The sequence below is a fragment of the Halictus rubicundus genome, chromosome 6 (assembly GCF_050948215.1).
Source record: "Halictus rubicundus isolate RS-2024b chromosome 6, iyHalRubi1_principal, whole genome shotgun sequence".
In the NCBI taxonomy this organism is placed as follows: Eukaryota; Metazoa; Arthropoda; class Insecta; order Hymenoptera; family Halictidae; genus Halictus; species Halictus rubicundus.
Genome location: NC_135154.1, coordinates 4,328,039 through 4,354,383, shown reverse-complemented (window position 1 = coordinate 4,354,383; position 26,345 = coordinate 4,328,039). Strand labels below are relative to the sequence as shown.

The window sequence follows — 26,345 nt, the reverse complement described above, 5'->3', positions numbered from 1 at the left end:
TAACGGCCTGAGAGGAACAGTGGAAAATAAGAAAAGGAGTACGTACACGACGGCAGTTGGAAACCGGCCCTTACTCCTCGCTACAAAGAAACAGGAACATTGCGACAGTGACGCGTCGCGTCGTCGTCGTCGTCGTCGGGATAATGGCAGAGGTGGATTCGTACCTTTCTTAGTAAAAATTATTGGAATGAAACAAGACGTCATTTATTTAATCCTTGTTAAATGTCCGCGAAGTGATTAAATATTATTGAAATTACGCGCGGCGTATAGCTGGACAAGGAACATTGACTGGTGTAACGAGAATCGCAATCGGAATCGATTGCGCGATTATGTTACCAGGGGAGTCAGCGAGTTCCGAAGAGCTACTTGAAATCAGGTCCGCTGCTCGGAAAAATCGAGCGGCAAAAACGATTTGACTCACCGGATAATTGTATCTTTGTGGTTCATTTCCTCTCGGGTTTATTTTTCCCCGAGCGAAAAACAGGTTCGGCGCGCTCCGTATGGTAAAATCGTTGAGCATCAGGATCAAGGCCTGGCGATTTAAGTCAATAGCGAGTGAATCATTAATTATGCACCGCGTCATTATCGCATGGTTTTATCGAACATTAAATCGTTCTCGATATTATATTAGATATCCTGGAATTCACATGTCGACACTCTGCACGGAATTATACAGTAAACTGCCGTGTTCGAAGATTGCTCAAAAATACCGATGTATTTTCCGTGGTAATAAGTGCACCATCCGTTTGAACAACTTTGTGCATTCACTTTCTTACATTTATTGCCACGTAAAATACATGTGTATACAGTCTTTTCAACACGTTGACTGACACGACGCCCACACATATACATATATGGATGACGGAATTATTTAATCACTTTTAAAAATGAGTCTTTGCAGTAATATAGTCGGTGTATCACATTTTATTGGGATTCGGAACATGCAAGAAGGTCGAAGGACTACTCAGTAGCATACACTCTCCAATTTTTACTTCATTAAATGAGTTAACTTGATTTTAAGGAATTTTTAAGGTTGCTGGTTTAGCAATCAAAAGTGTTAAACAGTGTTTTGAGATCATTGTACGAGTGTCTACTGTACTCGAAATGTACATAAATATTAGTGGATCAATTTTGATAGTACCAACATGTGTAGAAAGTACAATGTTTACTCGATATATGTCCAAAACACCGATCTAGACAGGGACATATATCGGCCAGGAGATTGGATTAGTAGTGGTTTCCCGGTCTCACAGCGATATACTCGACCCATATTATGTTACACTCCTCAGCGACCAAGGTCTCTCAAGCTTCATGGTCCCTCACGGGGTATGCACCGCGGCAGTGGGGACAGTCTGGGACTTTTATCGGCTAGGCATTAGGGACATATATAAAGTAAACATTGTAATCTAGAGTTGGACGTTTTGTCCAACATTTCAAGAAAAATGGTGGGAAACGATTATTCAACAATTAAAGGCATATGGGAGAATATTAATTTTTGTTTTTATTGAACATTTAAGGGGGCCGGCAGGCATTTGGCCTTGACTGTCACGCTATGTTACGCTGTGCCCTTTTTTCTAGACATTTTACGTCTCAAATAAGTAAGTAATCAATTAAAAATGCATACCACCGTGTTTGCACATGTCTTTGCTACGTCTGTCCAGAGCCTTTTTTTCGATACGAACACTAAATCTCTCGAAATTAAGAGAATCTCTCGGCGGCAGCCATCTTGTGACGTCATACTTGCTTCAGAAAGCGAGTTTTCTGCCGAATATTACAAATTACTCCACGATGAGGTAGAAATTCGCAATTTGGGCTCTGGACAGACGTAGATTGGACTTTTAGGAAACCAACTTAAGTTAGGGTTAGGGTTAACTACAAACACAACTTGTACCTTCGAGGTACCTTTGTGATTTTGACCCTTGCAAGTTCATATACGTATATTGCAGAGAGATTCTCTTAATTTCGAGAGATTTAGTGTTCGTATAAAAAAAAATGGCTCTGGACAGACGTAGCAAAGACATGTACAACACGGTGGTATACATTTTTAATTGATTACTTACTTATTTAAGACGTAAAATGTCTAAAAAAAAAAGGCACAGCGTAACATAGCGTGACAGTCAAGGCCAAATGCCTGCCGGCCCCCTTAAGACCTCTTCTCTTGTTTCTGCTATGAGAACAAACATAAATACACGAATAATACAATAAAACAGATTGTACAAACATAACAGTACAACTATATAATATATAAATAACTTTAATCAATCATTCTAGAGTTTGCTTGTTATTCTGAAATTTGACATTACAATGTTTAAAGAGGCTGTCAGAGTCGGGTATACTTTACATATTAATTAATGTAAGGTTTCATGTAATTTTTTTCATTGGGAACATCTTGATAGAAATGTTAATAGAAATTTCAGTATAAGTGCGTCAGTGTAAACGTGTGTCTGTATATTCTCATTGGATGAAAAATTGTTTTTTCCATTTTAATGTTAACTTGTGTGGAAAATATTATAGAATATAAATTTATATATATAATGTTTGCAATCTAATAATTACATATAAGTACGAGTGACACCATTCCTGCGTCCAGACGTCGCATAAAGATCTATGTGACGTATTGGTGTTATGTGTGCCATTATGTGTAAACACTTCATCGCGCCGAAGAAATTTCTCGATAAGCCCGCGGTGCCAGTGCGCTATCAATCTCAGATTCCTAATATTAAAACATCTTGAATAACATATGGCACGTGGATTTTGTAAAAGTAGTACACGCATTTAACATTTCTTCTAGAGAATCGTGCTTCTAACGATCTTACGAAGTCTCCGATCTTTTTCCCTGTGCTACGTAACCTGAATCCACTGTCGGTTTGTATTGTTATATACATATGGTGTTCCCAAATTAATTCGAAATAAACGTTCCGAAATGTGTCACGCGAACTTAGTTTTAACAAACAATTACATGAAATTAGAGATTTTAAGTGGAGCGATGCTCGACCATCAAACGCATTTTGTGTCGTTATTATTTCTATTATTTCATCTGAATTGTTTGTATATTGTTCGAATGCTCTTTGGAAAAAAGTTATTTCAGCAAACTGTAGAATTTCCGTTAGTTGTAATTCGAAAAGAAGGAGTTAGCGAAATTGTATAGCTAAGACATTCGATCTAATACGAATTTATGCTGCGTAAAATGCAGTGAAGTAAAAAATTTTCAACGAAATTCAGCACTCTATTATTAAAAACAAAACGAAACTTCCAATTTCCAATTTAGTAACTCTACAGTGTAAAGTATGGGTGGAGCTATGACCCTCGGACTCCTGCGAGTTCTATGTCGGAGTCATTTCTGACCCACGCGCCGAAATTTCACTACAGTTTTCTTTCGATAAAAGGCGATGGCTCGGGACCGACTTTCGTCATATTTCGGACGAAGGAGAAGCAGAAGAGGGGATAGTAATTTTCTTATTTCAAAATAAAAAGTGTCGCCTTATATCGGAATGAAATTGTACATATTGACGGGTCGCTCGAGCTTTTCTTCACGGCAACGGGTCACGAATGACTCTGGCATAGCATACAAAGGCTTAACACGTTCCGTGCCACGTGTACCATCGGTGGTACACGTTAAACTTGATCTTCAGACTACGTGTACCACCGATGGTACACGCAGACATATTTGTTTAATGTCCAAACATCAAATGGCCTGAACGACAAGTCAAGCAAAAACGGCTTGGCACGGAACGTGTTAAAAGAAGTCACGCTAAATAACTTAAGAACACCTTGTGCGTTAGGATTGCATTAAGAGTTTGCTTCGCTAGCATTTCATTCGTAATCGTCTTTACCGGATGCATGGAATAATTCAATTGTAGAACAACAGTTGTCTCTTAAGTGAAAGGAGCTGCCGCAAAGAACAATTAAAAATCAAGTACTATTTCAAACGTACCATGAATTTACTTATATTCCTGTTGATAAACTTTTATGTCTTTCCGACTGTTTCACGAGATATAATTGAAATATTCGAGCTGCCTTTATTTTGTGCCAAAGTGGAAAAAAATCAATTAGTATCCATTCAAGAGTATGTATCTATGATATAAAAATATCACATAAAGTAAAGTCATGTAGTGTTTATATAAAGTAATGTACTGCATCTCTCACTTTATTAAGCCACATCAATAATTCGCCACTCATTCTATGGATTTCTATATAGGTAGCTGCAAAATCACCATAGTAACTGCTTGGCGCTAACTTCTTTTAAATTGAATTATATGAGAAAAGAATAATTTATGAAGTAGAAGTACGTTTTGAAAATGGTAGATTTCGTCGGTTTCCCAGCTGATTAGTAGCTTATGAACGGCTGGATTACGTGTGTATTCGTTTACTCATTGTCTCGACGCAGAGCAAGTGCCACTCCATTTCCGTGCTCTTAGAGCGGCCTTGGTGCATGAAAGTAAGATCTTGGCTCATTTAGAACAACGGCGGTGGAATCGAAACGCGTGCGACCGCCGTATACGTACGTAAAATATCGTCGACATGTACAGAATTATGTATTCCTAATCTACGGTCCACGGACTAAAATGAAAAAGATCGCTATTGCATTTCCTATCAGCCAGATGCTTGTCAAATATGGTCCACGATCATTGATCTCATTTTAAAATTGTCAAGCCATTATTATAAAAACTGGTCGGACATAGTACGACTGTAAATCAAAGCAAGGCCTTGCAAGTTTCATGCGCAAATGTTGAATTTTAAAGATCGGCCAAATTGAATGAAATGATATTTTTTATGTCTTCGTCGCATTTCGGTGACACTCATACTTATGTGGGTCAGGAATGTATTCTGTTTTACCCTTGTGCAGCCAACCGGATGTCCGGGTACCCATTTCTATATTTCCTTTAGTAATTTGTAATGTTCCTGACAAAATACAGCGTTTACTCGATATATGTCCCCAACACGGGTCTACCCAGGGACATATATCAGCTACTATTCTTTGATACACTACCGAACGTAGAAAAACGCTGCGAAGCTCGAGTGGCCTCGGTCGCCGAGGAGTGTAAACATACATGTCTACTGTATATATGTCCAAAATATGTTCTGGCAGGGACAATTATCGGCTAGAAGATTGTACTTTTCCTTGATGCAATGGGGATAGTTCTGGGACTTTTATTGGCTAGAAATTTGGGACATACATATATCGAGTAAAGACTGTATTGCAAAACCATTCCGGATCCCCATTCTTTGTACAATTTTACGTCGATTAACATTCCGTGAACAAAATGTCTATAAAATATTTTAAATAATTAAGCTTGTAACTTATGTATAGGCTTGTTGCACAACGTTGCGCAATCATATTTGGATGAATTGTGAATGGAAGTTTTAGAAAGAAATTGTAGGGAATACAAAATTCTTAGGTAAACATTACGCTCAGCGGACTCAGCTCCAATGACCTTGACCTTGACATATCTTGTCTAGGACGTCATTTTGAACAGCTTTTTCGTATACATGTATATATGTAAAGCGGTAACTCCTTCAAAACAATAGACGAGTTTCTAGTTTATTCAGTACAAGTAATATAAAACATTTTAAAGAGAAGGTTTATAGTTAAAGTCGGTTGTAGTTAGTGTGGCGAGGGGGCGGAGAGAGCAGGCCCGACCATACATACAAAAATTCGTGCGAAGAGCCGAAGAATGCAAGAGTAGTCGGTTCGACCGGCCTTAACCCCAACCAACTTGAACTATATCTTCTCTTTGAAATCTTGTATATTTCTTGTAATCCTCGTACGTGGACCCCCATACCTTTTCGACACATATCCCTACGCTCACAGTTCCATTTTGATTTATTTCGTTTCGTTGATTCCGAAAGTGACGTTCATACGCGACACATACATAGAAAAATCGTGGAGTACTGTATTTGAATCATCTTCATCGTCTTCTTGCGACTGTTCAGTCGTTATTGCCTCTCTTACCTGGTCTTCGTCACCGCTCTGATCGGCGTCAGAAACTTCATTATTCAATGAACCTGTTTGTTGTTCCGGCAGCCATTCTCCATCCCCGCCATCCGATGATATATCAGAAGAACATTCAGAATCTTCTCCCAATATATTCGCTATATAAAGATTTGCACACGTATATTCGTTATGCTACTGTGATATACAGAATTGATAATTACTATAATAATAATGTGAACTTGACATTCACCTCGAAAATTCTTTCACTGACAATGTGTCCACTTTCACATACAATTACGCACTTATAGAAATTGCGAATTGTATTGCACGAAGACACTGAACGTTCAAGAACTAAACTGCACATGAAAATTTCTCCACAGTACACCACATTTCTCCACCTTATTCGTTTCGTTCTCTAGTTCGATTCGTGGATTGTTTTGGAAAACAAGTACAATGTATACTTGTGTAAACGAGATACCTCAAAAAACAGTCGTCGACGTAGAGAAAGAAAGATAAACGCACGAATAAAAATGACAGGAGTTTACAGTGTTTACTCTAATCTCAAATAATTCTTCGCCAAAATCTTTTAAAACAATATTTGGTATATTATAGGAAGGTATCGTTAAGAGCATCGATAAGGAATAACAGTAAAATTGTCGCTACATTTATCTGGATAGGACGATTTACACAAGGGTTAAAGTGTCGTATGATGTAAAAAATTAAAGGTCAACTCCATTTCTAAAAAAAAAAATATAGTGAAAACACAAAAAAATGACATGTGCCATTACGTTGCCCGAAAGAAACAGTGTTACTTTTTCCTGTATCGTTTCTTTCTAATACTTATTATTTCCAAGAAAAACGTTGACTAGTAACAGCGTAAACACCCTGTATAGTCATCGCTAGACTGTCGGTGTCATGTATCTGCAACAAAAATCAGTGGCCGTAATTTGAAATGATAAATGATTAACGTCATTAGAGGACGATAATTTTTTAAAATATTAAGGATATATTTGATTACGTATCAAAGTCTTAGATATTAGTGAAAAATGTGTATACTGATCTTGCATTATTCAAATAATTAAAATATTTGTTACGGGACTTAGGAATTAAATACTCGAGACTGATGTTTAGAATATGCAGCGACATTCGTGCTTAAAAAAAAAGGAAAGAAATTCCCAAGTGACTCTTGTGTCTTGCAGCAGATACAGAAAATGTTTATTCCTCCTAACGATTTACAAGTTGGTGGATCTCTTCGTAAAATTTTCCATGGTTGTTTCTCCAAAAAGCTCTCGAGGTCTCCGAAAATCGAGTGCGATTCCTAAGTATATGTACAGTGTTTACTCTATATATGTCCTAAATGCGAAAAAGAATAGTATCTCCTGGCCGATATGTGTCCCTGGCTAGACCCGTGTTTTGGACATATATCGAGTAAACATTGTTCAGGTGAAAAAGATTGCTCAACAAATGGAGGATTTCCGTATAGTAAAAATACGTGTGGTTGTTCTTGCAATCGTGCAGTAGAAAGATTGATCGCTAATTCAGAAGTACAGATGAAAAGATGAAATGATTGTACAAGAAATGGACGACGATGAGCGACTTACAAAATGCTTGTCAATAAATGCAGATAACCGAACGTCTGTTATCTGAGGGAACATTCGGATCGGCGGTACTTCCTCGAGCGGATTCCTACCTGGAATCGGAATTCCCAGGAGTAACATACGTTATCGCGAAGCACGTGTGCGTGAATGCGACAGTGCTCTTTCCATGAATGATCCGGAACGATGATTAACCTGTCGGTATTGGATCACGTAAGGTAATCGATCGTCGGTTCTGATTCGTCGGTCACCGTATAGCGAGGACAGGAACGAGCGAGCGAGCGTGGTGCGGTGGAGCGGGATTTTGCTCTCTTTACCTCCGCAAACCTGTGCCTTGGGAAGCCCACAGTGAGAGTGGAACGAGTTACTGAAGGGATCAACGGAATTCACGAGCGGACACGGGAGTTCCCAAATCCCCTCTCCCCCTCCCCTCCCACCACCGGTCGTTCCTTTCCAGAGTCTCGTGACGAGTTAGTGACGTCCGATCCGCGCCGCACGAACACGGAAACGACGCTGAAGGAAAATCTCCTCCTGTTAAGAAGAAATGACGTTGGAAATGACCTGTTGCGAATAGTACGCCGACTATTTATAGCATTCCCGGTCCGAAAAGTTTTCCTCGATACCTGCCGCCGACGTTAAGCCCCGTGTCTAAATGCTCGATGACGATGTGTTTTTATATCTACAGTCAACCCGGCGCATTTGATGGCTTTCGAAATTTTATCCTCATCGACAACGAAAACCCGCTGAAAAGAAGCCTATTCGGAGATCATTTTATAGTATACGCCTGCGCGAGCTTGACGGATTCCTTGTCAGGCAAAACGAATGACCCCCAAATCAAAATAAATGTAATTACTGAAACTGTAACTGGAAATGTAGAATTTATCACAGCGATTGTTACTGTAACTCTTTTGCACCCCGAAAATCCTAATGAAATTTGTTTTATTTGAATTGATTACGATAAAAGTTAACTTACAAACCTAGTCAAAGAATAGGCCCAGAATTCGTTTTTACGAGTGAGAAACGTCTTACGGATTCAGAGGATATTTCTTGGCGGAAAATATATTTTTTTTTGTATCTCGGCTCCAGGCTGTAATCGTCAGAAATACACTATCAAGCCATAGAATCTATTTTTTGTAGTTCCTTCTCCATCGAAGTCTCCATTAATGATACGTGCAAATTGCATAATTGTTTTAGAATGATAGAAAAGATAGAAACCCTGCTCAAAGTCCAGGCGATTTTGCAGAATTTTTTTAACAATATTTTCTTAGACACGGGCTAAATATTTTGTTTGGATCTTATAATTTCAATGTACGCAGCTTTTAATATGAAAATGTACATAAATTGGTTACTCCATTTTCTTTGTCACTAGAATGTCCGTGCATATAAAAACGACTCGGTCCGTTTATTTGTTTATTTCGAATTCAGATATTCATGCTCGTTATACTATGCACGTAATTGATATGCTCGGAATTTTATGCAACTACAGCAGATTTCGATGTGTAAAATACCATCAACAACCAGAGTTTAATAATGCATTTACATGAAAATTCGCGATCAAATAATCTCAGTAACGACTAACTTTGATTGTCCTGGGTTACTCCAGAAATAGAGGAAATTTGTATGTAGACGGAAATTTTCTGCCTGCGATGCAGAGCAGTATACATCATAAGAACTGCAGATTATGGACGAGTGTCGATCACGAGTTTAATATGCTTCGATCCTGTAACGATCGACTGAAACGAATCCATAAATATTTACACGATTTTTATGGGATCGGAATGTCTGATAAAAGCATGTTTTTTCCATAAGTGGTTTGTCAAACAAAACGGCAATAAAATTAGTTTGAAGAATGCGAAAATTTGTTAATGCAATAACTGTAATAGACAATTTTTAACACATTGAAAAACAATGCGTTTTTAACACATGCTGAAAATTAATAAATGATTTTTTAACGAGGAACTATAATGATGCAGTCTACTAGAGTCCACAAGCTTGCCGTGTGAAAGGGTTTTATTTTTCAAATGTAACATTCTTTCGTTTCAATGGTTAAAGTCCTTCGAATAATTATGAGCTGTACCGTATATGTATATGACGTATAGACTGTAGATTTTTTTCTGCACTTATGACATGTATAAATTTGTAGAATACGAGTGCATGTTGACACGAATAATTAATAGGTTTACCACGTCGGTACTTTGCTTTGTCCCTACTTCTGATTTTTTAAAACAACGAAATTGTGTTACGAATTTTCAGTTTATACATTTCAACTTCTTTCTTTGCTGATCTTTTTCCCACAAATTATTAGCTAGAAATGTGAGTGTCTCTTCTGGATCGAAAGCCAGTCCTTTGTTCTTCGTACTTTTCATTATTCCGTCAAAACGAGTTAATTCGATTGCCTTCCAGCAGCTTTTCCTTTTTTTTCACAATAGCTCTTTCACTTTATCACATTCGTATCAGTTTTTTCATCGGTCTTGCATTTTAATTACGTAAGCGTTTAGATTAAAATCCCAGTGGACAGCTGGAATCTTTGTGCAAAATAAAAACTGTTTCAGCAAGAAACAAAAACGAAATATTTTTCTTCCCGTTACGGTTTAAGTAAGTCAAAAATATAATATATTGAAGTGGCTGTAACCTGAAACACTGTAAAGATTAACAGAATCGGAGAGTATCTTACCAAGGGTAGAATATACGTATTGGACTTATTAAAATTATTAAAGAAAGAAAGAAATTCTTAAGTGGCTCTTGTGTCTTGCGACCGATGCAGAACATTTTTATTTTGCATAACGTCATCATTAGACTGCGGATTTTATTCATTTATTAAAAAAATGAGTAGGTGTAATTTAAAACAGTAAAAAGATCAAGGGAGTTCAATAATATCAATATACCAATTTTAACATATAAAAATGATTAATGAGCAAAATAATTTTTTACTTAGCATCTATAGATTGCAATTGACTGATAAAGACCCGCAATCTAGTCGTCGTCATTTCTAGAACTGTCTCTCAGTATTTGAGAAGTAGATGGATTCCTTCTTCGTGAAAACTGTGTGCGGCTTCTTCTACAAAGAAGATCTCGAAGTCTCCGAGCATCGGATACGAACATTTACGATCGTGCGACACATCTATAAATTCTTTGTATCTTTCTGTTTCTCCAAATTGCACCAACTCGTTTTGCCATGGATGCATGGAAATCCGCAATCTACACATTAAATAGCAACGTTTATCGTATTATGTAGTCGGTTTTCCATGGTGCCACTCACGAGTAGATCTTTATGCGAAATAAGAGTTCTCTGCGTCTAATGCAAGAAAAAGAAGCTGTTTCCTGTGAACTAATTTTTCTCATGAATGCATACAATCCATAGTCTACTCACGAGACAATAAAGGTTTTACGATGGTATAGTTAATCGTGAAACGCGGAACTGATACGATGCAACCAACCTTCAAAAAGTCTTTAACAACTTCAACGAAGAAAACGATGCATTGATATTTTTAAATTCTTTCAAATTGCACCTACTGATTTTTGTGACAGATGCATAGAGATTCTACTGATTAGATTTGGCACACAGCTAACGATCGCCTTCTGCTGTTCCGAAAGCAGAGACAGAGACATTGGCAGAGTCAGAGTCAGAATCAGAATCAAAATCAGAGTCAGATTCAGAATTAGAATCAGGATCAGAAGCAGAAGCAGAAGCAGAAGCAGAATCAGAAGTAGAAGTCAGTGGAAGTGTCTGGTTGGCGAGGACGCGATGGTGGTGGCGGCGGCGGTGTTGGTGATGGCGGTGGCGGTGGCTGCAGCCGCTGGACCACCCGAAACAAGGGTGGGGTAGGGTGGGGGCACCCCTGACCCCGACATTAGCCGGCGGTGAAGGGAGGCAACGTTTATATGCGGCGGCAATCCGCCCCGTAGGCGCATTCGCTCGCACGCTTCGTACAAAGCGGACTTCCACGAGAGGGATCCGTTGTCGTCATCTTCAGCGTCGTCTCCGCCGCCGCCGCTGTCGCCGTTATTGTTGTCGTTGCTGTCACCGACGAAGCTGCATTCGACTGAAACGGATCGAGAGCTGAACGAGGAAACAAACCGCCGCCGAGTCTTGGGATACCGCAAACCAGAAGTCAGCCGATTAAAGATCATTCTCCGATCGAGGAATTGTTTTCGTGGCCCGGTGATCTCCTACGTCGTCAGTTCCGCTCCGTCCGTAGACAGCAGTGAAAAGCTTCAGGCGATCCTTGTCGCTACTTCCGGTTCCTCGAGGAAACAGACCGAGAAGCACTGTATCTCTTAACGGAGGCTTGAAGAGTTTTCGCTGAGAAGAACGATTACGGCGGATACAATGGCTGTCGCAGCGGCGCAAAAGAATCGCGAGATGTTCGCTATCAAGAAGTCCTACAGCATCGAGGTGAGTACTTCGAGAATCGATGTATATACTTTTCGTTCTTTCTACTTCGGCGAGAAACATACCAGAAGAAAACGTTCGAGGATCTTGCTCGAACTTTTCGGGCTACCTGTTGCTGCGTTATCTGTCGAGAGTATGCGTCGGGAATGCGCTTTCGTAGATAACTCCGGGAGGTCGGGTCAGGTCAGGTGTTAAGCGAGGCTCGAATGAAACGCGAGAAAGCGCGGGAAGTTTGCCGGGAGTTTGAATTGCCGCGATTCTCCAGCGGTTACGGCGTGTAATTGCCGACACACTCTTGCACACACGTTCAATTACTGCACTTTCCCCCCGTTATTATTAGTAACGAGCTACTACTTGACAGCTTTCGAACGCGATTCTTCGATCCGTCGTTGCTATAGATACTCGTCGTAGCTATATAGATCCGTTCCGGAGTTTCCAGTGTTTGTTTCGATTCTAAATCGCGTTTTCTTTTTTATATAAAATAGAAATAAATTGTCAGCGTTGTTCAGATCTCGGCGAATATTTTGAAATACTATTCTCACGCTGAATACTGTTAAGTATTGGTAGGAGCACCGACGCATGATCGAGAGAGAGAGAGAGAGAGAGAAGTACAGTTTGTTGTCGATATAACGTATCGACGTAAGATTCCCCGAGATTCATCCGACATCATTCATCGGAACTTTCTTACACGGAAGAATTCCTGCTTGCCTACGTGACTTTCGTGATAAACCTCCGGTATAGTTTCGTAACAGGCGAAAAAAATGACATCACATGGCAGTGCTAGTGTGTACATGCACGGCGCCGTACACACGAACGGCTCTGCGGTCGATCGTCGAGCGGGCCCGATCAACGGCAAGAGTGAAATTCTCAGCCTGGAAATGAAGAAGAATCCGAGTATAGAGAAAGTACACGCGATCGGTTATTATCGTTGTTGAGCAATATTAATGACCTTGTCGCCAAAAGAGATTCGTATTGTACTCTTGTCCTACGCGTGAACGTCTCCAGAACATGGACAATTTCAACTCGCGATTAAAGCACTTCTAAACTTCCACGACAATCTCGCTTTTCGATTCGGAAGAAAATTCTGTGACGAGAACAGTACCTTTGGTAAAGTCGTTTACTATATTTCTATCGGAATATATTGAACACTGTTCTGAGACCTGTACATTTGTTTACTGTTCGTAATTATAATTAAATTCAGTATATATAAATTCAGTCTTCATATTAGGTTGTTGCATACGAAATGTCCGACTTTCAATAGTAACGTTAAATATCGAACAACTTTTCTCTGAATAAACTTATTGATCAAAGTAAGCACCATTGTAATCAATTTATACTGTCAATGAATTACAAGTATCTTGATCATATTACAGTAGAAATTGTTGGCCATTCAATTGGTTCACTTACAAGATTTTCATCTCTATTTTGTCGTTCTCTTTACTATCAACGCGAATGATGCGATCACAACATTTTCATATTATATAATGCTATCAGCAATATGTTGTTTTGCCGCTCATAAAACAAAGAGTGCACGGCAATCGCTTTGATCGACGTTGAAATAAAATTGATGTAAAAGTCAAACAATATATCTAAATTAAAATTGAAGGTGGGACCTTGACGATATCAGGATTTCAAAATGATGTACAATAAATCTGTAGATTGAAATAGTATTTCTTGATCGAAACGCTATATAACACAATTACATCGGACATTTAATATGCAAAACATCCTACAATCAACAGTCAATGCTAGTTGTATTGTCACTAGAACTGTTGCATACAAATATATCTGGTTTAACGCTGCCTTTGAAAAATGATGATGTTAACATGCATTTGTTAATATTTTGCGCGATTGGACTATATCGTACTATTCAACAATTTCTCACAAAAGCACCTTTACAATTTCAATTTGAATAACTGCAGGATCAAAGTCTAGTTATACATTGTCTGCTAGCTCCGCAGTAGAATTATCATGCACAGAAGCTTCGATAGCTCCGCGATCGGCATCGGTGATCCCGTCTAGGAGCGATCTAATCGACAACACGGCGATAAATCCTAATGAATAGCGCCGTAATTACAGGTTGGTTGTTAACGATCCTTATCGAACGAAGGATACCGTCAGAAGATCGCAGCCTGAAAGGTCAATACCGTGGCTCTTCCTGCGCTTAATTCATAGACTGCACGTACCGGCACTTAATCGATGTGTTCTCGAGGCCGTGTAATATTTTTCTCCTCGTGCCAGGTGTACACGCGGCGAGCTCCGCCTTCGAGTAGGTCCTTTGAAGTATTAGAAGTCGCAAGGACACCACGTCCCTCTGCGTTTCTTGCACGATAGCGTCTCGCGTATTATAAAAATCCCACGGCAAGACAGTTCAATTGGCGTATTGGCAAGGCCTGCAGGGAACTTTTTCATTCATGCGAGCGCTTCGGCACACGACCGATGCGTCGGCACCGGTGTTTCCAGCTGGACAGCTTCGCTAACACGTTCAATGTCGAATAAACAGCCAAAAAATGGCCAAAGTATTGACCCATTTAGAACCCTAATTCGGCCAAAACTTTCTGAAATTAAAACGAAACGAAACTCGAGCGAGTACATCGGTCTAAATGGGATAAAGCGTGTGCTTGAAAGGGTAATATTTGTCACAGTTATCTGTCAAGTCTTTGACTTCCTTCAGATCCCGAAGAGTCCGTCGTAACCGAACTGAATTTTTAAACCCGAACGAGATTGTTGTATCGTCTAATTATGAAAGACACGGAAGTGAACGTGCGTTATTCCGTACAGGTGGCATACTCTTCCCACGCGACAATTATCTTCCATGAAGTTCCGAGTTTGCAAATAGAAAGGCGGCACCGCGTGGCCTCGCGGTGAACGAGGGGCTTTCCGGGAACGAAAAGCTCGAAAGTTCATGCACGGCGCGGCGACGTGAAATTTCTCAGGTTGACGCATTTCACCGGAGAGACGCGAAGATGTATTAGCTGGCGATCGTTAATTCCCGTTACTTTCTCCGCGCGTCCATCGTCGTGTGTCTTCTATGACCCCGGCAAGAGGCTGATGGGCTAAAAGAGTGTATTAACACATATAAACACATCCGACGATAATTGGGCAAAGTTCGAGCCCGGTCCCGAGCATCTGATGAAATATTGAAAAGTCTTGTATCATGCACCTTCACGAAAATTTCCGTGTCACGATCGCGACAGGAACGCGAGATAGTATTCTCCAAGTCCGATCAGCTCCCCCCCCCCCCCCCCCACGGAGCGTAAGATTTCATTATGCTGTGTGGACCTTGTCTAGCGTAACGTTGCGTGCCCGTTCGGCTTCGGTATTGATGAAAGATCGGTGTGATTCGCGAGTTTCCTGGTAAATTGTGTTCGTCCGTTCGCAATGAAACATTCGTAAATTCGCTCGCATGCTCTCCGGTAATCGCGAAGGCAAATCCTGCCCGACGCCGCGCGACAACTCTGACTCACTCGAACGGAACTCTAGAGCCCGTGCGCGCGCGCGCGATCCGGATCTAGATTCTGCATCGAATCCAGAATCCGCGAACTCTGTTCAGGATCTAGCGAACGTGATGACAGGATAAAGGTTGCCAAACTGTCATTGTCTCGAGAATGTTGTTCGTATCGCGTGATCCGTCGCCGATGAGCTACCCTTATGAAAGGGTGCACTCGAGTGAAACGGAAAGTTCGTTCTTTCCGGTCAAAGGTAGACACAGAAGCGTCTTTGCAATTTCAATAACTAAAAGAATGTATCTGAAGCTCGCGAATTCGATAAAATATAGTTGAATCTACTTAAAAACTACCAAATAGTTAAAGCATCATTAAAGCCCGTTCATTCTAAAAATCTTTAAAAGCAAATTTATATACAATAGTTGTTTTAACCCTTAGCACTCGAATGGTGACTCCGAAGCACCACCAGAAATTGTTGTGGCATTATTTCAAAGAAATTACAAAAAGTATTACAATATATTTGTTACATTACAATATTTGTATTTAATAGATTACTAAACATTCAAATACTATATGTAGAAATCGGATCAGTTTCGTTTGAATAAATTGAAAATATTGTAAGACGAAAGAAAAATTTAATTTTACATTGAAAATAGTGCCGAGTGCAAAGGGTTAATCTACAGTGTTTACTCGATATATGTCCAAAACACGGGTCTAGTCGGACACATATATCGGCCAGGAGTAGAAAAGGATAGCGAAGCTCTAGAGGCCTCGGTTCACGGCCCCGCGGCCAGTGGGGGTGGTTCTGGGACTTTTATCGGCTAGGCATTTCGGACATATATAGAGTAAACTCTGTATTCGGTACTTGCAACGTCAAGTGATGTTGATTTATAAAAGTCTGTCTGGACTGCGGATGGTTAAGAGGTAAATTGTTTGTCGCGGAAAATTCTGAATGATATAAAAACGGGGTCGGACTGATAAAGGTTTATTAGGATGCGTGTGATTAAAATATGGAAGGATTACGTAAATGCTGCTATGCACGCGGGCTGACGATTCCATGTTAGACTTCAGAATCTGTCCACGAGATAAGTCAGCCAATTAAAAAATGTGCATAAGTTAATAACTTGAGCGAAGCGTAGATTCGTTACAAAATCTCATAATTAGCTGTAAACACCCTCGTTTTATGACGGTGATGTCGGCCGTCGGTCGATCCGATCGGCAGGATCGTGTGTAATCATATCGCGTTGCAACATCGATCGACCTCGGATCCCGCATGATAATTATGAATATGTTATAAATATGAGAACGAAGTGATTGTAATTCCAGTGGCCGAGAGGCGCGGAAAGGCCCTGAACGCTCTGCTCCGAACCCCGTTATTCGCCTTTGGAGGCTCGCCAGATACACGACAACGCCTCTAACAACTTATGAGATCGATCGATTGATCGGATCGGTCAATTATAACACAGTAGTGTTACGTGCACACATGCAACATGTGCATCGCGGTCTGTTCGTCGATCAACTATGTTAATCGTTCTATTTAAATATCGTGTTTTGCCCGAACCGACTCAACGATTCCGCCACCGATGAGAAAAATTGATATTAATGTACCAAATGCATTATGTATACTGGTCGCGTAACTATTTAGCATCGGCTACCATCAGTTGTCTCGGAACTTTTTTTTCCAGGAATTTTTTCCTTCTCCTCCCATAACGATCGCTAGGCTACCAAGACCTCTATGCAATCATTCTTCAGGCGCTAGGCTTCACTTCGTTTGATCTCATTAGATGTACGTACTTTGTAAAATGGATGACACTTTTGTTTCATTTTAACCAAATAAATCTTTCTGTTATTCGGACGTTTGTAAAATAATTCGCGAAATTGATTACGGTTCGACACGGCTAGACACGACATATAGCAATTTGCATACAGTTCTGTAAACTAGATATTAGACGTCGAGAATTTCCCTTTCAATATGACTGATCGTTTACATATGCAGTTTCTGCTCGTGCGTTGTTTCTTTTTCTCCTTTTTTTAATTAATTCACGACCAATGTTAAAATTTTGAACTTGTCCCGGCGAACTTACAATTAGAATAACTGGTTTTGCCGCTGAAGTAGTGCACAGCAGAGAATTCCGCGGGTTGTTTGCGGTCGATCTGTCTCGAGGTGCATACAAAATTAGTAATAACGTTACGCGGCTACGATTATAATGACAAAATAATGATCAGCCTTGAATGCATTTGTCACGGATCGTTACGTCGTCTTATGGACGAAAAAAACCCATCAAACATCTCGATTAAGCACGGAACTCGCCTACGATTCGTTTGAAATGCTAAATATATATGTCTTGAGTTACATTACGATGATTTCCTTGTCGAATCAACTGCCTCGCGATTGAGATTGCAGAAGACCAGCAAGACGTTGTCCGTATAATTCATTATCTCTTATTTTCATTGTTCGGTTTACTCAATAGACGCAATTTGTATTTAGCTATCACACAGCTACACTTCCGTGTAAACGTCGAAAACGGTTGTCTTACATGTGGCTCAAACGTGCACTAAAGAATATAGCCGGATAAGATCGTCGAAAGTGCCCTCAAACCAAATTGATTTTTGGTCACACTATTCGATAGAACTCCCAAAGAAACCCCTCTGTGACAAGTTTCAATTCGGTACCCCTACCACCAGGGGAAGTTACAGGGTGAACACGGTTTAATGAATTATGCTCTATTTATTCTGTTCGGCTGAATAAATATTACGAAAAAATTCATGAATATTCTTCCTAATAGCACACATGACAGTGAATTATTTCAGAATTTTTGGTTGAATATTTTATTTGCTTTATATTTCCATGTACGAGGATAACTCGGTTTCGGTTTTTTAAAAAATCGGTTTTGCAACCAATAATTATGAACCAATTCACTGTTATGTGTGCTATTAGGCAGAATGTTCATGAATTTTTTCGTAATTTTTCGTTGAGCCGAACAGAAGAAAAAGAGCATAATTCATGAACCGCACTCACCCTATAACTACCCTTGTGATAGGGGTACGGACTTGAAACTTGTCACAGCGGGGTTTCTGTAGGAGTCCGTTCGGATGGTGTGACCAAAAATCAATTTGGTTTGTGGGCACTTTCGATCACCTTATCCGGCTATACCCTTTGTACAGCTTTTGTCAAGTAAATTCGTATGGCAACGTGAGTCAGAGCAATTAACGCGGTGACACCTTGTTGTACACGCGTGACGTCTGCAACGGATGGCGTAGCCGGACGATGTCGGGCAGTTTTTCTGCGTGTCGCATGGAACAATTTTCAAATCGACCAGTGTTTCAATCTTTCTATGGTATAATCGGTTAGTGATGCAACCATTAGGTAGAGTCATCGGTCATCTATCCGTTCCATCAACGAGTACTTGGCCCACTTCGCCGCACGCGTGGATAAGGGATTACTACACAGTTTCTGTAAACCGTGCCAACCGCTTTGCTCGCTTGGAAAATGTAACTGGGTCCCACCTTGTGCGCCATTCATGAAAAGCGGTCGTTAACAATTTGAATGACAGCCGACGCGTTTCGCAGCGTGTCAGTCTACTGCGCCGATAGATTTCTAATGAGCTTTTCATGGTCCAATCGTGTCTATTCGCATTCCGTTCTATACATGGACGCGGTCGAAATAATCAGAAATTCATTAGAACCGTTCAACTTCGAAACGCCTAATTGTAACCGGTAATCGAGCTTCTCCGCTTCCTTCTATGATTCTTCAAGACTCGTTCACACGTCAGATTCACTCAATACGCCATTCTTCTTTGTGAACGCGAGATCCCCTTTGTCCTTTTTCGGACAGGATCCGTTAATTTCCTATCCTTCAACTGCAACCGGACGAACGGAACGAAAATTCATTTCCGTGTGTTCGGTTCGTTATCGCAGTTGCCGGATGTTCTTTTGTGGCCAGAGTTCGGTAGTTGGGTCAACTTTGACCGGTCTTTGATCTTCAACGATCGAATCTAACCGGGCAATGAGACGAAGCTTCGCTCAAAAACAATCCCGAGCAAATAATAACTACTTAAATGTTGCCAGAGAATTAAAAACATTTACGAATTCGTTCCTCTCGTCTTGTTTAGAACGGATACCCGGCAAGAAGACGTTCTCTCGTGGACGATGCCCGGTTTGAAACTTTGGTTGTGAAACAGACCAAGCAGAGCGTTTTGGAAGAGGCTCGTCAACGCACGAATGGTAAGTATTTATTTAATTATTTATTTATTTATTGGTAGTCATAGAATTAAATATTATATCATAGGTGTCGTTGCGTTGCGTTTCAACGTAGTCTTTTGATGTTGTTATTTTTATGCTAGATGTTTGTCAAAGATCGTAAACGAGAATAGTAGAGAAACTGAAGTTGCGTCAAATTTCATCGAAATGAAATGAAAATTGTACAAGCGCAGTAATATTTGTAGTGTCTTGAGTTTGTAGTTATTTTGTGCGAAGCATGTTATCGATGTTGCATGAGGGTTTTGTTTGCCATTAGATTCGGAATTAGACCATCAGACGGAAATCGTTTTGTCGAGCGATGACGAGAATGTGGAGACGTTGGCTTGTGCTGCAAAGGATGGAGGTTCGTATTAATTAACAGATTCGTTGCTTCTCGGTCAGCGGCGTCGATGCACGTTCAAATTACAAACAACTACAGTACAATTTTATACAAGTTTAATTCCTATCGCGTCGCTCTGACCAGAGGTATTTGATATTGCATTTGGCATGATTGTTGTGATTGACTTACAGAGGCGAAAGCGGAAGCTTCATCGGACAGTGATACTAAACCGGACGAGGATTACGACGATGGTAAGTGGATCTGTTAGATTAATGAACAAAAATTTCGTCTCCCTCGAAAGTCACGGAATTTGTCGAACAGCCGGTAAAAAGTGTAGAAAGGATGGAATAAATGGAGGGTGAAATAACCCCTATATTTTTTGATCGGAGTTGAAAGTCGAGCGCTTTCCTGACACTCGGTTGAATTACGCGGGAGAGACCCATTTCCCTTTGCCCTTCTCTGCTTTCCTCTTTTCACCCGGTGCTCTCTCGGTGCATTTTCGGATCCACTTTATGCATTTAGAATCGTATTAGCCTCGCAGACCCAGTTTCTTAACACTGAGCCGGTCATCGTATGCTCGCAATAAATGTGTAACTCGGTTATTCCCTCTTGGCTCTCTCGATCTAGATCTGTGGCCGGGCACGTCCGTGGGCGACAATAAGGGGTTACTTCATTCTTTTCCTTCTCTCACCCTCGCGCCGGCCACACAAAAGTGGCTGGGAATGGACTTTGAATTGCTCGATTATTACCATCCACTGAAATCACTTAGCGTCTGGAAATGTCGCGGGCGAGGAACGTGTTGAGGGTGCAGAAAAGTTGGAACCGGCGTATTAAGAGCTTAAGTTTTCTTCGGGGATAAATCGCTCGTTCCCGTTTCGCGAAGTAATCGCGGGCCGTTAATGAAATAGGATGAGAAAACGTTGCGAGAGAATTCCACACTGAGGAAACGTGTTTCTCGCGTTTGCTTTCAGACGCCGGATTGACCGAAGAGGAAGTGGTGCTGATGAAGACCATCGCCGAGAGTCCGGATAGCGAGCACACGGTGCAAAAAGCGGCGCTCGTGCTCCGTCTGCGAGAAGGGATCGGCTCTCTGGCCAGAATCTTGAAGACGATCGAGAATTTCAAGGGCACGGTGACACACGTCGAGTCCAGGCCCTCGAAGCGAGAGGGTCTGCAATTCGACGTGCTCGTCAAGGTCGACATGAGCAAGCAATGCCTGCTGCAGCTGATCAGAAATCTCCGACAGAGTTCCGCGTTGGACGGCGTCAACTTGCTCGCCGACAACTCCGTCAGCATCAAAGATCCCTGGTTCCCGCGCCACGCTTCGGACCTTGACAACTGCAACCACCTGATGACCAAATACGAACCAGACCTCGACATGAACCATCCCGGCTTCGCCGACAAGGAGTACCGCGCTCGCAGGAAAGTGATCGCCGAGATCGCTTTCGCTTACAAGTACGGTGACCCGATACCCAGCATTCCATACACCGAAACGGAGACCGAGACCTGGAGCCGCGTGTTCAACACTGTCGTGGACCTGATTCCCAAGCATGCCTGCGTCGAGTACCAGAGGGTCTTCAGGAAACTACAGGAGGAAAATATCTTCGAGGCTAACCGTATTCCTCAGCTGCAGGAGGTCAGCGAGTTCCTGAAGAAGAACACCGGATTCACACTGAGACCCGCGGCTGGACTGCTCACGGCCAGAGATTTCTTGTCTAGTCTTGCGTTCAGGGTGTTCCAGAGCACCCAGTACATTCGCCACATCAAAACGCCATTCCATACCCCGGAACCGTAAGTATTTCACATGATCAACACGAACGAAAGCCACCAAACATACTTTGAAATATCCATTTCATTTATGCTCCTATGTCCTTTCATGCTCAAATATTAGACAACGTGCAGAATAGAATTTGATTCTCGATTTAAATGAATGAGTGAATTCATGTTTAATAGTTTCTATTTGAAATCTATTTGAATTCCAGTTGTCACAGGACGATTTTTGTATTCGAATCATCCTGGAATCTAGAAGTATCATTTTCCTTAGCTTCTCCGAATCCGTGCATCAAAAATTCATATAAAAGTGAACACAGCAGGGTAATCGATACTGTGTTATGACGAGGGCCGCATCCCGTTACACAGAGTACCATGATAATACAATTTCCGCGCCTCTCGAAGCTCGTAATGGAGCTCTAATTGGCTTTTAACGACACGATGGCGTTGATAATTCAGTTTCACAGTTGCGAACCGTTTTCGAGCGAGAAAGTAGCGTGGCGACGGGTGCCGAGTATCGAAAGTAATTTCTTTTGTCCAAGAATATAACCAGGCCATTCCGAATGCCATATCGATTAGTATATCAAAGATAATGTCACATCAGCCGAAAATACTGTCAACGTATAGTAGGATTTCTTCAAGATCTTTACGGGCATTACCGATAATTTCGTTAATGCAATCTACAGGCTATCCCAAAAATGTTGCATTTCCTTGAAAGGATTCTTGAGATCATTTGAAGTAACTTTTTCCTTTGCGAAAATGTTCTCCGTGGCTTTGTTAAGGAGTTATTCACGCAAAACACGGATCAATCAGAGCGCGGCTATAGCAGAAGGAGGTGTTCCCTGTAATTTTAATTATCATCTTCCCATTTAGTTTCGCGAAACTTTAATATTACTGCTCAATGATGAACTTCTTCAATTCTACTCTCTAGTCTTTTAGGAGATTCGTTCGATCCTCCGACGGCGGTTCCTATTTTAACTCATAATCGGTAAAATAAATACTCAATGTCAGCCGATTAAATGAAATAAAAATATGTTACATCAGGAACAATAGAAAGAGTAATGACTCTACAAGTAGTACCATTAGAAATATGTTTAAAAAGATAACTAAAGCTGTGAAAGGTCCCAAAGATTATCGAAATTATATACAGTGGAACAGTCGCTGGACATGGTCGCTTCACGACCCCCACCACCAGTGTACAGGTTTAGGTACAGTGTATGTGGGGGGGGGGGGTTTCTCAGGAGTGGGAAGAGGACTCGCTTGTGGCTCGCGAGACACTTGTTGCCCAGGTCTGCAGTAGAACATCGCTAGTTGCAAACTCGTTTATTGCACGGAATCCTCGGTCGTCGCATACTACATATAGCGATTACCACCACAAGGTGTTCAACGTTCTGATACTCGACACTGTGAATCACAATGATCTCGGTCCCGTTTCGTGTAACGAGCGAGGTTCTACTGTAGTTGTTAAAATGGTCCGCCGTCCGGTAAACTCGTATTTCTTTTAATTATAAAAGTATTATTATGGCTTGAACGGAAACTGCATTTACGCATTACGATTTACAGAGACTGTATCCATGAGCTATTGGGTCACATGCCCCTGTTGGCTGATCCAAGCTTCGCCCAATTCTCCCAGGAGATCGGTCTAGCATCGCTCGGTGCTTCGGACGAGGAGATCGAGAAACTGTCCACCATTTATTGGTTCACCGTCGAATTCGGTCTCTGCAAGGAGGGTCAGGAGGTGAAAGCCTACGGTGCGGGTCTCCTGTCGGCTTACGGGGAGTTGCTCCACGCGCTCAGCGACAAATGCGAACGCAGACCGTTCGAGCCACACACAACGGCCGTTCAGAAGTATCAGGATCAGGAATACCAACCGATATACTTCGTCGCGGAGAGCTTCGAGGACGCTAAAGAGAAATTCCGTCGCTGGGTGAGTATGCGCCGATCGATACCGGAGACTTCAATGCCGGACGCCGTTGCGCACTAGTGTCGTCAGTCGCCAGCCCTCCTACATCGATCATTATCGCACCGCCGATCGCCATATTTGCTCATTCACCAATCGACTGGTGTCTGTGAAACGCGTTTGTTCGACGAAATATCAACCCGCAACCGCCTCCTCGTTTCTCTAACTTAACTTGTCCTACGATGTCGAATTAACGCGCTGGTAATGAATCAATTTGTTAGGGAAATGCATAATTGATTTTATAAATTCTTTCTTTGGAAATGAAAAATAAGGTAGTACGCGACAAGTTTAACACTTGAACCACGGATTACTCAAAAGTGTGACTATTTTACATTACTTCCTTAAAAATAACAACAACGTATCTATTCGTGTTTTCATTGATTTTTATCATAATGTCCAAAGAAATAAATTTATCGAATTAAATAGAAAATAGAAAAAAAGAAATAGACTATTTACTCGTAATGAATGAAAAAATTGTATTCTATTGACACGAGGTACGGATATGAGGGTTAAATAAAATGAATCAAAGTTTTTGAAATTTTGAGCAGTTTCAAACAAGCCAACAGAGCAAGTATAATTTTGCTGTAAATTAGATCGAATTATTCGATAGTTTAGTGACGTTGAAATAACGCTGGAGTTAGTTCATATTTGCGAATTATTGCGCAACGTCCGTGTCTAGATAGGAGAAGTTACACTTCAAACGATTGTCGCTGACTATGAAATTTTGTGATTCAGGTGTCCACCATGAGCCGACCCTTCGAAGTCCGATACGATCCACACACTCAACGCGTGGAGGTGCTCGACAGCGTCGACAGGTTGGAGAACCTTGTGTCCCAGTTGAACACCGAAATGACGCATCTCATGAACGCCATCAACAAAATCAAGAAGTCTTTCGCGTAAGTTCGCGAAAGAAGGCCATCCCCATGACACAAAAAACAAAAAACAAAAAAGAAAACCGGTTGTCTCTTTCGCGAATCGTCGAGCTTCGTCGATCGATCTTCGGTGTAATCTAGATAATTACGATGCTTATAGTATATTGTTACGAAGAATTCTAACAGAATCGTGAAATTCAAAGTTTCCATTGCAACTTTTCTCGCCGAGAGAGTACCCGAACTCGCGTTCTGCACTTCGAACGGCAGAAAGGGTTGCGAATATTTTGTTGGAAGGACGTCAAGGTCTCGATAGGCTCGGCGAGGGCGCACGTCGCTTCATCTTAATCATCATTCCTCTTGCGCATCGAATCGTTCTCACTTCTGTGTATAAAGTCGTCCATCCGCATAATTGTACGCAGGTGCGCGTGGAAAGAATCGTCGGCTAAGAGGTACAAATGCGTGTGCGTAAATCGAATTGAAATAAGTGCATCTCGTGTGTTGTTTATTGAATTCTCAGTATCAGATATATTTGCGCGTATCTTTCTCCAGTGAAAAGAATAAGTATTATCGAGGAACTCTGTGCACCGAAGTATTACTCTTAGCAATAAATAACGGCAGAGTCGTCTTTTGATATCGCAAAACAGTACCTCGAACTCGAAGAAATTTTCCGGGTAAGCCCATCGCGCGCATATGCGTACGCATTTCATTGTTTTGTTACATTATACATAGTATATTTTATTTTGCCCTAGAATTCATATTAATTATTATTATTATTATTATTATTATTACGATCATTTTAAACCGTAGACTATTCACTGTTGTGTATCGAATTGCTTCGTGTAGGCAAACGTGTTGAATATCCACCGCGATAGAAAAGTATTTTCACGTGTCGTCCACACTTAGTTTAGCTGTAGACGACTAGTATTACAAGACAAAGTAGGTCCTTTATTTTTGAGAATTATTAACGAAACTCATCAATTTCTTGGGAAACACGCTCATCTACAGTAATCGAACGTACTCGACGTAAGGAAACGACAATCTCGAGTTCAACATTTCCAAAAGTCATTGTCTCCCTTTCTCTCTATCTGACTTTCTTTGTATATTTTAGTGTTCACGGTCTGCCCGATAGTTGAGACAGGGAATAAAACAGCGTGTTGTTTTCCGAGAAACTTGTTGCTATTCACGAATTTGCTTCGATAACGAAGTGACGAAGCGTTGTATTAGAAACGCACTGTCTAGCGTGTAGTGCAAGTCCTTGCTTGTGCACCCTGCACTTTTTCCCATCTGCTAACTCGTACCAAATACTTTTTTCCGAGTTCGTATTAACGCGCGCGCCCGTTTTCACACGCCTGCTCAGCCGTAGAAAATTATCAGCGCGCGCGGATACTAGGTTTTCTTTGTATAATATTGTAAAGTACCCAGAGCATAATAAAAACCTAAGATATGAATCTTACAAGTTGTACTGTTCACTCTTTCCAATAAAAACTTGGTTCCTTTACGCTATTCACTACACATACTCAATAAAAACATATGTGAAATCGACTTTGAACAACGTAATAACTAAACAATCATTATTTTTATCGCTGTTGAATATCCATAAAAAATACAGATATATCATTACTCAAATGTAAATTCGACTGCAGATGAGAAAATTTCAAATGATTTCGTGAAAGAATAAATCCCCAAAAAATAGAGAGTAATATTGTATAAGGGCCAAGGGTAGTCACGTGACTTTTGCAGAGTCAGCAGGTCGGTAACTGTTGTATAATTTCCGTTCACAGTCTTCAGACACTGA

At 41.0% G+C, this 26,345-nt stretch overlaps 1 protein-coding gene and 2 long non-coding RNA genes across 3 annotated transcripts; 1 reads left to right on the top strand and 2 right to left on the bottom strand.

Moving 5' to 3' along the window:
• Positions 1–3,973: 3,973 nt before the first annotated feature.
• On the bottom strand, positions 3,974–6,410 carry LOC143354891 (uncharacterized). Its single transcript, XR_013082403.1, has 3 exons — positions 6,186–6,410; positions 5,784–6,093; positions 3,974–4,560 (listed from the first exon to the last, which is right to left on the bottom strand). It is a non-coding gene; the product is annotated as an uncharacterized LOC143354891 (long non-coding RNA).
• Positions 6,411–6,571: 161 nt separating this feature from the next.
• On the bottom strand, positions 6,572–14,525 carry LOC143355047 (uncharacterized). The gene is made up of 3 exons (XR_013082441.1): positions 14,110–14,525; positions 7,848–8,061; positions 6,572–6,856 (listed from the first exon to the last, which is right to left on the bottom strand). It is a non-coding gene; the product is annotated as an uncharacterized LOC143355047 (long non-coding RNA).
• Positions 11,430–26,003, top strand: Ple (tyrosine hydroxylase ple). Its single transcript, XM_076789499.1, has 7 exons — positions 11,430–11,926; positions 19,482–19,593; positions 19,886–19,972; positions 20,140–20,199; positions 20,920–21,739; positions 23,282–23,645; positions 24,414–26,003. The coding sequence occupies exons 1-7, from the start codon at positions 11,861–11,863 to the stop codon at positions 24,576–24,578; spliced, it is 1,674 nt and encodes a 557-aa protein (XP_076645614.1). The 5' UTR covers positions 11,430–11,860; the 3' UTR covers positions 24,579–26,003.
• Positions 26,004–26,345: the final 342 nt, after the last annotated feature.